Raw genomic sequence first — 13,269 nt, forward strand, 5'->3', positions numbered from 1 at the left:
AGTGACAAGTCCACGTTCAGTGAGAGCATGCTAGGAGAATGAATGAATGAATGAATGCAATGGAAAAAGGAAAGGAAGGAAGGAAGGAAGGAAGGAAAGAAGGAAGGAACAAAGGAAGGACGGAGGAAGTAAATAGCTCTTGAAGTAGACTCCTCACATCCACATGCATGCATACAAGTTTACCCACTGTAACAGATATGAAGCCATACATACAGAGATACACATACAACTAAATAAGGTGACTCCAGAGCCAGACTTCCTACAATATGTTTATAATTACTCAGACAGTCAGGGTTAAACAGCAAGACTTTGTCTCAAAGGGGCTGAAGAGATAGATGCTCAAGGAGTAAGAGCAAGTAAGAGCATTTGTTGCTCTTGCACAGTCCCGCCGGGTCCAATGGAACTGACGCCCCCTTCTGGCCTCTGAACAGCAGGCACATGAGTGTGCACATACACTCATTTAAGAACTCACACTTATGGAGAGTAAAAATAAACTTCAAAAGGAAAGCTGCCTCGCCTTGCAGAGCAGAAGAAAAAAAGACAAAGAAACTTCGTGGCCACAGATGGACTGTAAGTTCCTATGTCTGGGTGGTCCTCAAGCCTTACTCTCTGATGACAGCTAACTAGGCAAGTGTTCCAGAAATAGGCCAAGGGTCTTTATGGAGGAAGCTGAATCTGTCCCATTCTAGGAAAATCTCTTTATAGATCATTTCTGATGAAGAAAGCCAGTATGTCCAGTCATGCCTCTCAGTAACAAGCTTGTGACCCTCGAGAAACAAGGACCTTGAAAATGCCAATGAAGAGTGGAGAACAGCACAAGGGCTGTAGGACAGGGCTGATGGCATTGTGTGTAGGAAAGCAGGTGTGACTAGCCAGGAAGGAATCAACTGGAGTAGGGAGCAGGACATAGGGAGGGGCAGTGGGAAGCGCAATGTCAGAGAATTAAATAAATGACAAATCTAAATGCCCCATTAATTTACATCCTAACCAAAATAGTTCTTTTAAAAAGAGAGGGGCTGTGTGAGAATAAGTCTAATTAGAGAAATAAATCAGTAATCATATCAAGCATAAACAGATAAGTCAATCCAGATAAAGTCCATGATGTCCAATTAGACTGAACCCTACTTTGAGGACACCTGGGATGGTGTTTTCTCCAGCCACCCTCCCCACCCAGAGCAGCAGCACAGTCGCGCAATTATGTGTTACCATTTATCTGGCACTCTCCCAGGAGGCAAAAAGAATAAACCAAAAATGTAAAAATGCTTGGGGGAGGGGGTGTGTGAAGCACACAACTTTAATCCCAGCACTCAGAATGCAGAGGCAGGTCTACATGGTGAGTCCCAGGACAGCCAGGACTGTTACACAGAGAAACTCTGTCTCACAAAAAACGGGAAAGGGAAGGGAAGGGAGGGAAGGGGAAAAAAGATGAGAGGAAAGCACCCAGCGGGCTTTAGGTTGCTGCAATGCTTTTCCTCTTTCAGGTGGTTCATGCAGATATTCACTTTCACGGTCTTTAGAGAAACACATCTTTATTTTGAAATTTTATCAGTGTTTTATATGTTTTATCAATGTGTTATATTTTTAATATGTTAAATATATTATGTATAAAATAAACATACAAATTATATATTATATATAATAAACATAATTTATATATATAATAAAAAGACTGAGCAGGATCCGATGGGACAGGTAAAATTGAAGTGCGCTTACTCTTACAAATGAAAAATAAAACCTTGTCAAAAAAACTGCTGTCTACAGAGCCTGAAAACAGGGACCTGAGGAATGCTGCAGTGTGCAGCATGGAGAGCAAGCCCCAGGTTCATCTCAAGCCAACAATAATCACAGCTTGATCAAAAACAGTACCTTTGTGCTCCACATAAGGTTCCATATCGAGACTCTCCGAGAAGCCGATATAGGCATTGAGCTTCTTCTTGTGTCCAGTTTGCCTACCATGAAAAGGACAGACAATATTGACAGTCACCCATCAGCACAGTGTGTACATGCTGCCAGCTCCCTGACAAGCCCTACAGCAGCTACGCTCTATCTGGTGGTCTAGCACACATGAGCAGAGACTGATCCTTCTGCAAACAGAGCTCACTCCAAAGCAGAGACTGGATTCCCATGTGCAGAGCCACAAATGAAAGAGTCCCAAGGAGAGAAAAATTTTGTTTGGAATATATGATCATACAGAGTATCAAGGTAATTCGGTCAGGTACTTACAGTTTTGTTTTTTCAAGACAGGATTTCTCTGTAGCTTTGGAGCCTCTCCTGGAACTAGCTCTTGTAGACCATGTTGGCCTCAAACTCACAAAGACCCACCTGCCTCTGCCTCCCAAGTGCTGGGATTAAAGGTGTGCTCCACTACCGCCTGGCTTGTTTTGTTTTTTTTTTTTTGAGTAAGGGTTTCTGTGTAGCCTTGGAACCTGTCCTGGTACTCTGGCCTCAAACTCACAGAGATCACTTGCCTCTGCCTCCCGAGTGCTGGGGTTAAAGGTGTGCACCATCAAGATTTTAATTAAAAAGCTAAAAAATTAATTAATAGTATTTACAACCACAGGTCCTCTTTACTTCTCCAGCTCTCATCTATACACAACTGTCTTCTTTAAGACTGGGGGGGCAGGGTTTGAGAGGATTTCTCTGTATAGCCCTGGGGGTCCTGAAACTCAAGAGATTCACCTGCCTCTGTGCCCCAAGTGCTGGGACTAAAGGCGTGCACCACCACTGTCGCCTGGCTTCTCTTTAAGATTCTTATTGCACTATCATGAAAAATATATGTAAGAATCAAAGGCTTCATGTGAGTCATCGTACCATTGACTTGTTACTCGTGTAACACTCACCTGTCAAACACAAAACGCATCAGCTGCAGGTTCAGAGTGCAAGGAAGGCTCAGGAGTCGAATTTTCCTTGTAGCATTCTGTTTGCTTTGGCAGTTTTCACAGAAGTATCGGTTGTCTCCTTCTAATTTTTCTTCCTGATCAGGAATAAGACACACCAGTTAGGAGGGATGTGAAGAAAGCAATGGAAGCTCTGGAGTAAAGCACAATTATGTTAGTTAGCAGCTCCCATCCGACTGAAGACACCACACTCCTCCTCCGTCTGTGGTATCCTCCCTAATCAAAATCACTTCATACCTCAGGCTCCTAAGTTTAGGAAACTGGCCACAGTCCCTTTCCTCTCCTTACATGCTTTATAAAATTCTCATTTCTCCCCTTCAAATAAAACATGAATACAACCTTTGTGCATGTGTGTGCTGTGGATTAAGCCCAAGGCACTCGACACGCTGAGCAAGCTCTCTGCCACAGAGCTATCAGCCAGGTCTCATGCAACACAGAATAGTCTTTACTTGAAATGGCTGAAGCTTTGAACTCCTGCTTTGCCCTTCTATCCAGCATTCAACTCTATCCTCACCTCACAAATAATTCCTCTCCCTCCCAACTGTGCCCCTCTCAATCTTCTCCCATCTTAGAAATGACAATATTCTTCCAACTAATCAGGCCACAAACCTTAAAATCCCTTGACTTTCACCTTCGTACTCAGTGCATAAGTTTGACTGGTTCTACTTTGAAGATAGAAAAGCCAGCTAGTCAGTTAACCATGGGTTAACTGAAGACATGAGCATTACTCACCACGTCTTCAGTTAAGCCATCCGTCCTGGCAGCCCTGCATCCTGTTCTGCCCAGGCCCTGCCCTTCAGCCTCTTCTCTAGACAGCACTCACAGTCATCCCGGTAAACCCTGTGTCTCTCCCAGGATCAGAACTATGATGGCCCTGAAGTCTCACTTGATGTATAAAAGTCACACTTCAAACCAGGCCTCTCTGCAACTATTCGTTTTTTGTCCCTCTTCCTTTGCGCAAGCACTATGCCACACATAACCTTCTTGGCCTCAAATCACAGGTCAAGTCACCACAGCTCTGCCCTCAGTGTTTCAAATGCCCATAAGCACCCTTCTCCTGCCTTCCGGTATCACTCACTCCTGCTGCTGTAACGGTTTCATTTCAAACTGCAGCCAGCCACACCTACATGAAGGAGAACCTTCATAGCACACGCAGAGGTAGACCACTACACATTCTACTCTTCTTTATTTAGAGTCCCTGGTAGTCATGCTACTGTACTACAAACTCCATTGAGGCTGATTTTGCTTCATTTGGCCAATAGCGTCAGTCCAACATCACCATGATGCTTACAAAGTAAACACTCAGGAAGTCTTTAGATGGATAAAGTCAACGCATGATTAATGGTTTCAGCTACTACTGTGTACAAGACAGAGAACGTACACATGACACTGTTTAAAGACAGGAAGCTGTGTACTCCAAGCTCATTTATAACACTGCCCACTTGGTAAAGATTGATAATGAAGCCTTCTTCACACGGAAGGAAAAGGAGTCACCTCTATCTCTGCAGAACTCCAAACACACAGAAAGCAGAAACGTGGAGGGAGAGGCTATGTTCCCACTTAATGGGAATATATCTATCTATTACATAACAAGATAGTTAGCTTTATGGTAACAAAGATCAGATTTCCTTAAATACTGTGCTATCTATAACCACACATAATTTCACATACAAATGAGCATGAAAATCCTAAAAGCAGCTAAGATGCAGGTTGCGTTGGTACATTTTAGTTCCTTTTGGACCGTTATAAAAGTAGGTATTTCTTGGGCTGGAGAGATGGCTCAGAGGTTAAGAGCATTCCCTGCTCTTCCAAAGGTCCTGAGTTCAATTCCCAGCAACCACATGGTGACTCACAACCATCTGTAATGAGATCTGGTGCCCTCTTCTGGCATGCAGGCAGGCATGGAAGGAATGTTGTATACATAATAAATAAATAAATATCAAAAAAAAAAAGGAGGTATTTCTTATATGGAAAAGTCTCCAATAATGGATGTACCCATGAATCAAAATGCCATCCAAAACAGCATGGAACCACCAGTGACCAGAAGCCACGTATGCTGAGATGCAAGTACCTTCAGGAATTCGGAGATGCAATCTGTTAACTGCTTGTGGCCTTGGATGTTTAACTCCAGTTCATAGAACTTCGATAGAAGCTTAGACTCTCGGCCACACTGATTGCAACTGAAATGTAAAAGCAATAGAATTAAGATCTGATTGACAAGGTCAACCCAGTGTCATTACAACACATGCTAGACAGGGGAATGTTTAAAACCTTCATTATTTTGTTACAGAAACTGTAGCATATGAATTACAGGGAGAACAAAGATAAAGGCTGACTAGAGAATCCCAAGAGCTATTGAACATGATTTAGTTTTCTAGCCAGTTCTAACCTTACATTTCAGCCCACACTACATGGCCGTCACACAAAGACTTCAGCCATACAGTTCCCAACACCTGTTGACATTCAACTGCAATTGGCAAAGTAGCTGCTTTCATGTTCCCATGGAAATGTACTGCTATAAATACTTCAGGTCCCATGATAACCCATCACTGTGACAACAGGGGACTGAACTGAAAGGTAATGCCATGAGAGCTGCAATACTCACACAGTCACATAGGCATACTCCCCACAGAACTGCTGTTGCACAATGTTCCGCACATCTGGGTTCTTCTGTTTAGACAAAGTGTCTTCCAACAACGACATAAAGAGCTTAGAAAACTCTTGGGCATCCTGCAGTTTGAATTAATGAAAAAAGTTGTATCTTGCTTCATGACTTCTCATACAAATGCTACTCAGAAACTATCTGTATTTCCACCTTAGCATTTTACAAAAAAGACTATAGCTATACTGAATCAGTCCCACAAATCAGTTTTGAGAAACAGCTGACAGTTGGAGAAATGGCTTAGCAGTTAAAAGCACTGGCTGCTGTCAGAGGACCCAGGTTCTGTGCCCAGCACAACTATCTCAGTCCCAGAAGGTTTGATGCCTTCTTAGCCCCATCAGGCACAAGGCATACACAGATGTGGACAGATATACATATGTACAGGCAAACACCCAGGCATAAATTAAAAACAAAACACAATTTTTAAACAAGGAAGGGGGTTGGGTGGTGGTGGGGCACACCTTTAATCGCAGCAGAGGGATTAAAAGGCAGAGAGAGGTGGATCTCTTTGAGTTCTAGGCTAGCCTGGTCTACAAAGTACATTCCAATACAGCTAGAACTATACACTGAAACTCTTTTGGGGGGAGAGGGGCAGAAGGGAAGAATATAGTCAGGCTGGAGAGATGGCTCAGCAGTTAAGAGAATTGGCTGCTCTTCCAAAGGTCCTGAGTTCAATTCCCAGAAACCACATGGTGGCTCACAACCATCTGTGATGAGAGCTGGCGTCCGTCGTCCTCATCAGCTTAGACCATGAACCCAATAAGGATAAATTCAACAGAACCGTCATAAATGGGCTACCCATGCAAGCCCCATGCAAACAATAAAATGACAAGCATAATAAGGAACACATCACATCAGTCAGTAAACAAGAGCAGTAAAATCCAAAGTAGACCCGGGTGGTGGTGATGGCTCATGCCTTTAATCCCAGCATTTGAGAGGCAGAGGGGGCAGGCGGGAGGCAGAGGGGGCAGGCAGAGCTCTATGAGTTCGAGGCCAGACTGGTCTACACAGTGAGTTCTAGGATAGGCTCCAAAGTTACAGAAACCCTATCTCAAACAAACAAAACAGTTCAAGGTAGAATTTTCTTTTAGATACGTTATCACTATATAGGCCTGGTTGGCCTGGAACTAAAGAGATCTGTCTGCAACTGCCTCCACCTCCCAAGTGCTGGGATTAAAGGTCTCGACCACCACACCCAATCAAAAAGTGCATTTTAAGAAGCACCCTACTCATCTTCCCTGGGAACACTAAGAAATGGGTGAGTATTTTGAAGATGAGGAGGGAAGGGTAGGAGGGGATAGGAGAGAGTACTGGAGCTAGCTGCTCTTACCTGCTGCTGTCCAGTATCCAAGCCCAAGGCTTTAACAAATCCTGAAGGATCAATGTATCGCCTGTTACTATTTTGAAGCAAAGCAAATAAGTACTGTAGATGCTCGCAAATTGTCTGAGGCTCATAATCTATTAAAAGAAAAATCCAAGTTTCACTTTAAAAAAACAAAAACAAAACTACCTAAACCCAGCCAGACATGGTGGTACACATGTCCAGAAACTCTGCACTAGTGAGACAGAGCAAGAGGATCAGGAGTTCCAAGGCATCTTGGTCAGCCTACTAGAACGCAGATGTTACGTTTTTCAACTTAAAACAAGCAAACTAAAAGAGCAGATGTGGTGTCACCCACCTTTAATTCCGGTACTCCAGAAGCAAATGCCCCTCTGTAAGTCTGAGGCCAGCCTGTTCTACACTGCGAGCTCCAGGGCAGCCAGGGCTAAGCAGACAGACAGATCCTGTCTCAACCCCCAACACACACACACACACACACACACACACACACACACACACACACACACAACGTAGGGCAGGTTGAGATGGAACTGGAGAGATGCTCAGGAGTTAAGAGCACTGGCTGTTCATCTAGAGAACCTGGGTTCAATTCCCAGCATCCACATGAAGGCTAACAACCACCTATAAGTACAGTTCCAGGGAGTTCAATGTCCTCTACGTGGTACACAAACAAACATGTAAACAAAATACTCATACACAAAAAATAAAAGATTAAGAAATTTATTTTTATTTTATGTATATGAGTGTTTTGGCTCATGTATCGCCAGTTGCTCAAGAAAGCCAGAAGTGGGCACTGGACCCCTGGGAACTGGAGTTATAAATGGTTTGTTTATAGCCAATGTCTTCTGTATAGCCAGTCTCTCTCCTCTCCCCCTCCTTCCCCCCTCCCCTCTGTTTTTCAAACAGGGTGTGTAACCAGCCCAAGCTGTCCTGGAACACTCTGTAGAACAGGCTAGCCTGGAACTCAGAGAGCTGCGTGCCTCTGTCTCCCAAATGCTGGGATTAAAGGTGTGCACCACCACCACCTTCAAATCTCTTTCATAAAAAATTAAAATAATTTTTTCAATGATTCACTTATTAGTTGATTATGTATATATTTTGAATCCCGAGTATGTTTATAGCACCACACTTGGCATGAAACCAGAATTCATGTTTCCTCCTTTGTAGTGGATTCATAAGAAATTTGGCTGGCAATACCCTCAGCAGGGAGCCCCTGCTCCCATCACTACAGACCTTTTTCTCCATGGACACCATCTCCCCTTGTGTAGTCACTACGGGTGCTTGGGCATAAGTACAGTGCCTGTCGAAGCTCCAAGTTGAGAAACCACACCTGGAGAAAGGTGTTGACATAACAGGTGGCTCCCAGGTTAGTCAGCCCCACAAACGAATTCTACAGAAACACAAGAGTCATATAGCAACATTAGCCTCCACGAAACTAAAGATTTGTAAAGAGCATTATTCATAACTTTACACCCAATCAGCTCAGCATGATCACCTGGACCCCTCTTAGCTGCAGGTGGAGCAGAGCTTTCATGGAGGCCTTTTATACTTGCCACCATTGCAGCTGACCACAGAAGAGGCTTCAGACAGCAAAAGTGCTCATCTCTACACTACTGTCATCTCAGGCTCTTAACCCTAAAAACAGAACAGGTGCGCTGAAACATGTGTGCACAGGCTTTTCATCACACTTCTAAATGCACTTAATAGAAAGACAAAATGAGACTTCTAGAAGAGCTGGGAGACAGAGAAAAGGACCCCCTTCTATTTCAGAGATCTTGAACTTAAAACAAATATCCCTTTTAATTGGGAAAATATCAATACAACAGAGCTCACTGATGCATGCTGGGCTTATTAGAAATACTAACACATTTTTAAAGCATTTATAAATAAAGTGTGTGTGTGTGCGTGTGTATACACACGTACAAATATTACACAAGACAGATGCCATGAAAAGCAAAGAAAAACCATCATGGCAACTTGTATTAGCACCTCTCCTTAAAGACAGAGTGCAAACCAAGACCGCCGTCTATACTGTGTGATTGTCTGTCTTTGTTTTGTTTTTTTAAGACAGGTTTCTCTGTGTAGCCCTGGCTGTCCTGGAACTCACTCTGTAGACCAGGCTGGCATTGAACTCAGAGATCTGTCTGCTCTGCCTCCAAGTGTTAGAATTAAAGGCGTGCCCCACCACCGCTTAGCATGATTACCTGTTGTTAAAGCATGTTGGGAGCTAGAATGTAGCTCAGTATAGAGAACCCTGGGTTTGATCCCCAGTACAAATTAAATAAATAAATGAATAAATAGTTTTGTGCAATTAAATGTGGCTACTATGGTTTACCTAGACTTTCCAAAATCAAAAACAAAGAATTCCACCAATGCACAGGGCCATGAAGTCTCCAGTTCTGACACCTACACAGGTTCCAAAATGGTTAACCGTTTGTGCGTTTGTGGTGATTTCTTTCTGCTTCTTTTTTAGAACAGAAAGGGAGTTCTGGGGATGGCCGCAGGGCCTCCCTCCACTGCTGTGGTACATGTCCACATCACAGGTCTTTGAACACAGGAAGTGAAAAACAGGCATGGCCGACCACCCACAGCCACTCACTCACCTTTTTCCTCCTCTCACAGTTGGGATCATCAATGTTATGAAAACTATTCTCATCTATTTCTCCTAACCAAATGTGCTCGCCAATCCCAACTAAGCAATTCGGATTGCCTCTGCAATTTCTTCTACAAGAAAAGAAAAAAAAAAAGAATTAAAAGATTCCCAGGAAGTGAAAAGAGAAGATTGAGTTTTCATTCTTTCATTTAATTACTTATTAGTTTATATATCTTTCCCTCACCCCTTACCCCAACATAACACATAACAGGGTTTTATGTGTGGCCCTGGCTGTCCTGGACCTCGTTCTGTAGACTAGGCTTGCCTCTACCATTACCACTTAAGATAGGATTAGGCTTTTTGTTGTTTTTGTTTTTTGAGACAGGATTTTCTTTGCGTAACCCTGGCTGTCCTGAAATTCTGTATAGTTCTTTTGTTACTAGGATGGGGTTAACAGCTTCTCAGCACAGGTAGAGAAAGGAACTCAGCAACCAACAAAAGCAGAACACATTTCAAGTTGGACAAATCCAAATTTGGGGGCTGGGGTAAAGCTAAACCACTTGAACACAATCATTAATCAGAACACTCATTAAGCAGTACCCCCAAGATAAAGGATTTGCTAATGAGCTTGGTCCTTGTTCCTTTAACAAATCCTGACGTCTAAATATTCTCCATTAAAAATTCTAAGGCGAGCCGGGCGGTGATGGCGCATGCCTTTAATCCCAGCACTCGGGAGGCAGAGGCAGGCGGATCTCTGGGAGTTCGAGGCCAGCCTGGTCTACAAGAGCTAGTTACGGGACAGGCACCAAAGCTACAGAGAAACCCTGTCTCGAAAAACAAAACAAAACAAAACAAAAAAAAAAACAAACAACCTCTAAGGCTCCTGAGGGAAATAAATTATAAGATGAGCACACACTGTCTTGCTGTGCCCCTAAAAAAATGATGGCACAGCTGAGCAGTGGTGGTGCACAGCTTTAATCCCAGCACTTGGGAGGCAGAGGCATGCAGACCTCTGTGAGTTCGAGCCCAGTTTGGTCTACAGAGCAAGTTCCAGGACAATACTCCAAAGCTACACAGAGAAACTCAGTCTTGAAAAACAAAAATGAACACAAATTGGCAGCGGCAGAGAACCCACTGGTCAAATCCAGCACAGAAAATAGGTAAGTCACTACAACAGGGCCTAGGAGGTTGAGGCCAGAAGACTGCAGTGTAGTGGTATTACGTTTATATTTTTATAAATAAAGTCTGCCTAGTGATCAGAGAGTAAAGCAGGCCACTAGTTAGTCTTACAGACCAGGAAGAAGTAACACACAACTTTAATCCCAGTAGCCACACTAGTTGCCATAGAAACCGAGCGATGCATGCCTTTAATCCCAGTGGTACACATCTTTACTCCCAGCACTAGAGAGGATTATAAAACAGGAGGAGACAGCTCTCAGGCTCAGTCTCATTCTGAGATTTCTGGAGGAAGGATCACCATTTCAGACTGAGATCGAGGTAAGGGCCAGTGACTGGTTGTTTTACCTTTCTGACCTTCAAGTTGAACCCCAGTATCTGTCCCCGAGTTTTTATTTATTGTACATCACTGCAGTAATTGGAGGTTAGCCTGGGCTACACAGAAGACACTATTTCAAAAAAGAAAAGGAAGCCACAGTAACTCCCAAGTGTAATTCCAGCACTCAGGAGCAAAAGTCAAAGGAGACTGGAGGCCAGCTTGGCTACACACTAAGCTTCCAGAGCTAAACACTGAGATCCTGTCTTCATGAGATAGAGGGACAGATGGAGAAAAGCTGCTTCTACACAGAAAGAAAAAAAAAGTCAATTATGGAGCAGCTGTGACAGAATCAGAACTCACCAGGTGACATCCTTTAAAATAAAGTCACAAGGAAAGCTAACGAAGAAACAAGACTGCAATGTCTTCAAGTAGCTCAGCACAAGCACATTAACTCCGAGAAACCCAGTGACTCTACTCCAAGCAAAGAACAAACAGATCCACCCGACAGTCCCTTGCCCACCTGGGCACTAGGAGGCAATATCACTTCTGCGTGTTCTGGTCAAAAGCATGCAACTTTTGCCATGAGCATATACCCCACAATCCCAATCTCAGAAACAAAAAAGGAAATGTCATGCACATAAAGAAACAATTTCAGATTAAGAGAAACTAGAAACACGGCTGAATGTAACAGGCTCGTGGGTCCTCCTCTCCCTTTAGAATATATCACCGGGACGTATGCGCAGATCTTTGAGCTTTGTCGCCAAGGCTGTGCTGACAGCAGAAGACTAGAACATACCTCCAGAAATGGTGTAGGGGATTATGCTACTTGCTGCCACGTCTGAAAACTTGCCATGTAGCCTTGGCTCGCTGGCCTGAAACTTGTGGTAATCCACCTGCCTCTGCCTCCTGAATGCTGGGATTACATGTATACCACCTGGCTCCCATTTTTTTTTTAATTACATTTATTCATTTGCAGCGAGGGCACACACCACACATGCATGTGGAGGTCAGAGAACAACTTCCCTTCCACCACATGGATCCCAGAAATGGAACTAAGGCTTAGCAGCAAGTGGCTTTACCTTTCGAGCCACCTTCATGGCTCTGTTCTCTTATACTCTCTGCAGTGAGACACACAATCTACACATGAAAGAAGTAACTTTCAAGGTGTTACAAATATACTGTCTTTCAAGGATAAGCCCCCTGACAGCTATCTAATCTTAAGTAGTAAATGAACTCAGCAGGTTGTGTGTATGGCGTGTGTGTATAAAACAATAATTAAAGAAAGAGAGGTCAAGAAGTTGAGAGGAGCCAGGCCAGGTGGTGGTAGCGCATGGCTTTAATCCCAGCACTCAGGAGGCAGAGGCAGGAGGATCTCTGTGAGTTTCGAGGCCAGCCTGGTCTACAGAGCTGGTCCCAGAACAGCTAGGACTGTAAAACCTTGTCTCGAGGAAAAGGAAAAAAAAAAAAGAAGAGGAGTGGGGGAGCAAAAAAGGTGCAAGGGGGAAACATGGGACAGAAATTATGTAAGCAGTGATCACATAAATGAAGGGGGGAAGGAGGGAGGGTGGGCAGGCAGACAGGATGGTAGTGCACACCTTTAATCCAGTACTCAGAAAGGCAAGTTCAAGACCAACCAGAATGACGCAAATGTCTCAGAATGAACATCACATGGGCTAGAGGGATGGCTAAGTGGTTAAGAGTCCATGTTGTTCTTTCAGGGGACCCAGGTTCAATTCCCAGCATCCACAGCAGTTCACAACTGCCTGTAACTCCAAGATCTGGCACCCTCACACAAACATAAACATAGGCAAAAAACACCAATGCACATTATAAACAAATAAAGTAAGTAGATGAAACTTTAAAAACTAAAAAATAAATGAACATCATGTGATTTGGTTGGGCAGACAGTTCTTTCAGAAAGCAGTTGCTGAGGATGGCTTGGTACTTAAGTCTCCTGTTCCTGATGTAGGTTTCCCCATCCTTTTCCATCCTCCACACATCGCCCACTTAACTGGCTCTATGGCTGGCTTCAAAGAATGGCTGTCTGTGACCTAAAAATTTCAGTAAAACTTACAAAAGTTAAGCAAGAGGTTTTGGTAATTTGTATTGTTTTTCCTTTGTAGTTCTGCCCTCCTCCCCCATCCTTAGAGACAATGTCTCACTGAGTAACCCTGGCTTGGCCTCAACTTCAGAGATTGTCCTGCCTCTGCCTCTGAGTTTTTGAATTAATGGCACATACACCATCTCTGTAAATTAATTTTATTTTGTTGCCTTTGAGAC

The 13,269-nt window shown here is 43.6% G+C and overlaps 1 protein-coding gene across 2 annotated transcripts in view; it reads right to left on the minus strand.

Moving 5' to 3' along the window:
* Positions 1–13,269, minus strand: part of Usp48 (ubiquitin specific peptidase 48) — a 70,543-nt gene that overhangs the window by 46,874 nt on the left and 10,400 nt on the right. For both annotated transcript variants that reach the window (XM_041651339.1, XM_041651338.1), the window contains exons 2-8: positions 9,505–9,625; positions 8,135–8,291; positions 6,890–7,017; positions 5,503–5,627; positions 4,969–5,077; positions 2,841–2,974; positions 1,867–1,949 (exon numbers count right to left, since the gene is read on the minus strand). In XM_041651339.1, coding sequence (XP_041507273.1) covers positions 1,867–1,949; positions 2,841–2,974; positions 4,969–5,077; positions 5,503–5,627; positions 6,890–7,017; positions 8,135–8,291; positions 9,505–9,625 — 857 coding nt within the window. The remainder of the gene's footprint in view (positions 1–1,866; positions 1,950–2,840; positions 2,975–4,968; positions 5,078–5,502; positions 5,628–6,889; positions 7,018–8,134; positions 8,292–9,504; positions 9,626–13,269) is intronic.

This window comes from Microtus oregoni, unplaced genomic scaffold (genome assembly GCF_018167655.1).
Source record: "Microtus oregoni isolate MIOR12 unplaced genomic scaffold, Mior012 000005F_ref0000423, whole genome shotgun sequence".
NCBI lineage: Eukaryota > Metazoa > Chordata > Mammalia > Rodentia > Cricetidae > Microtus > Microtus oregoni.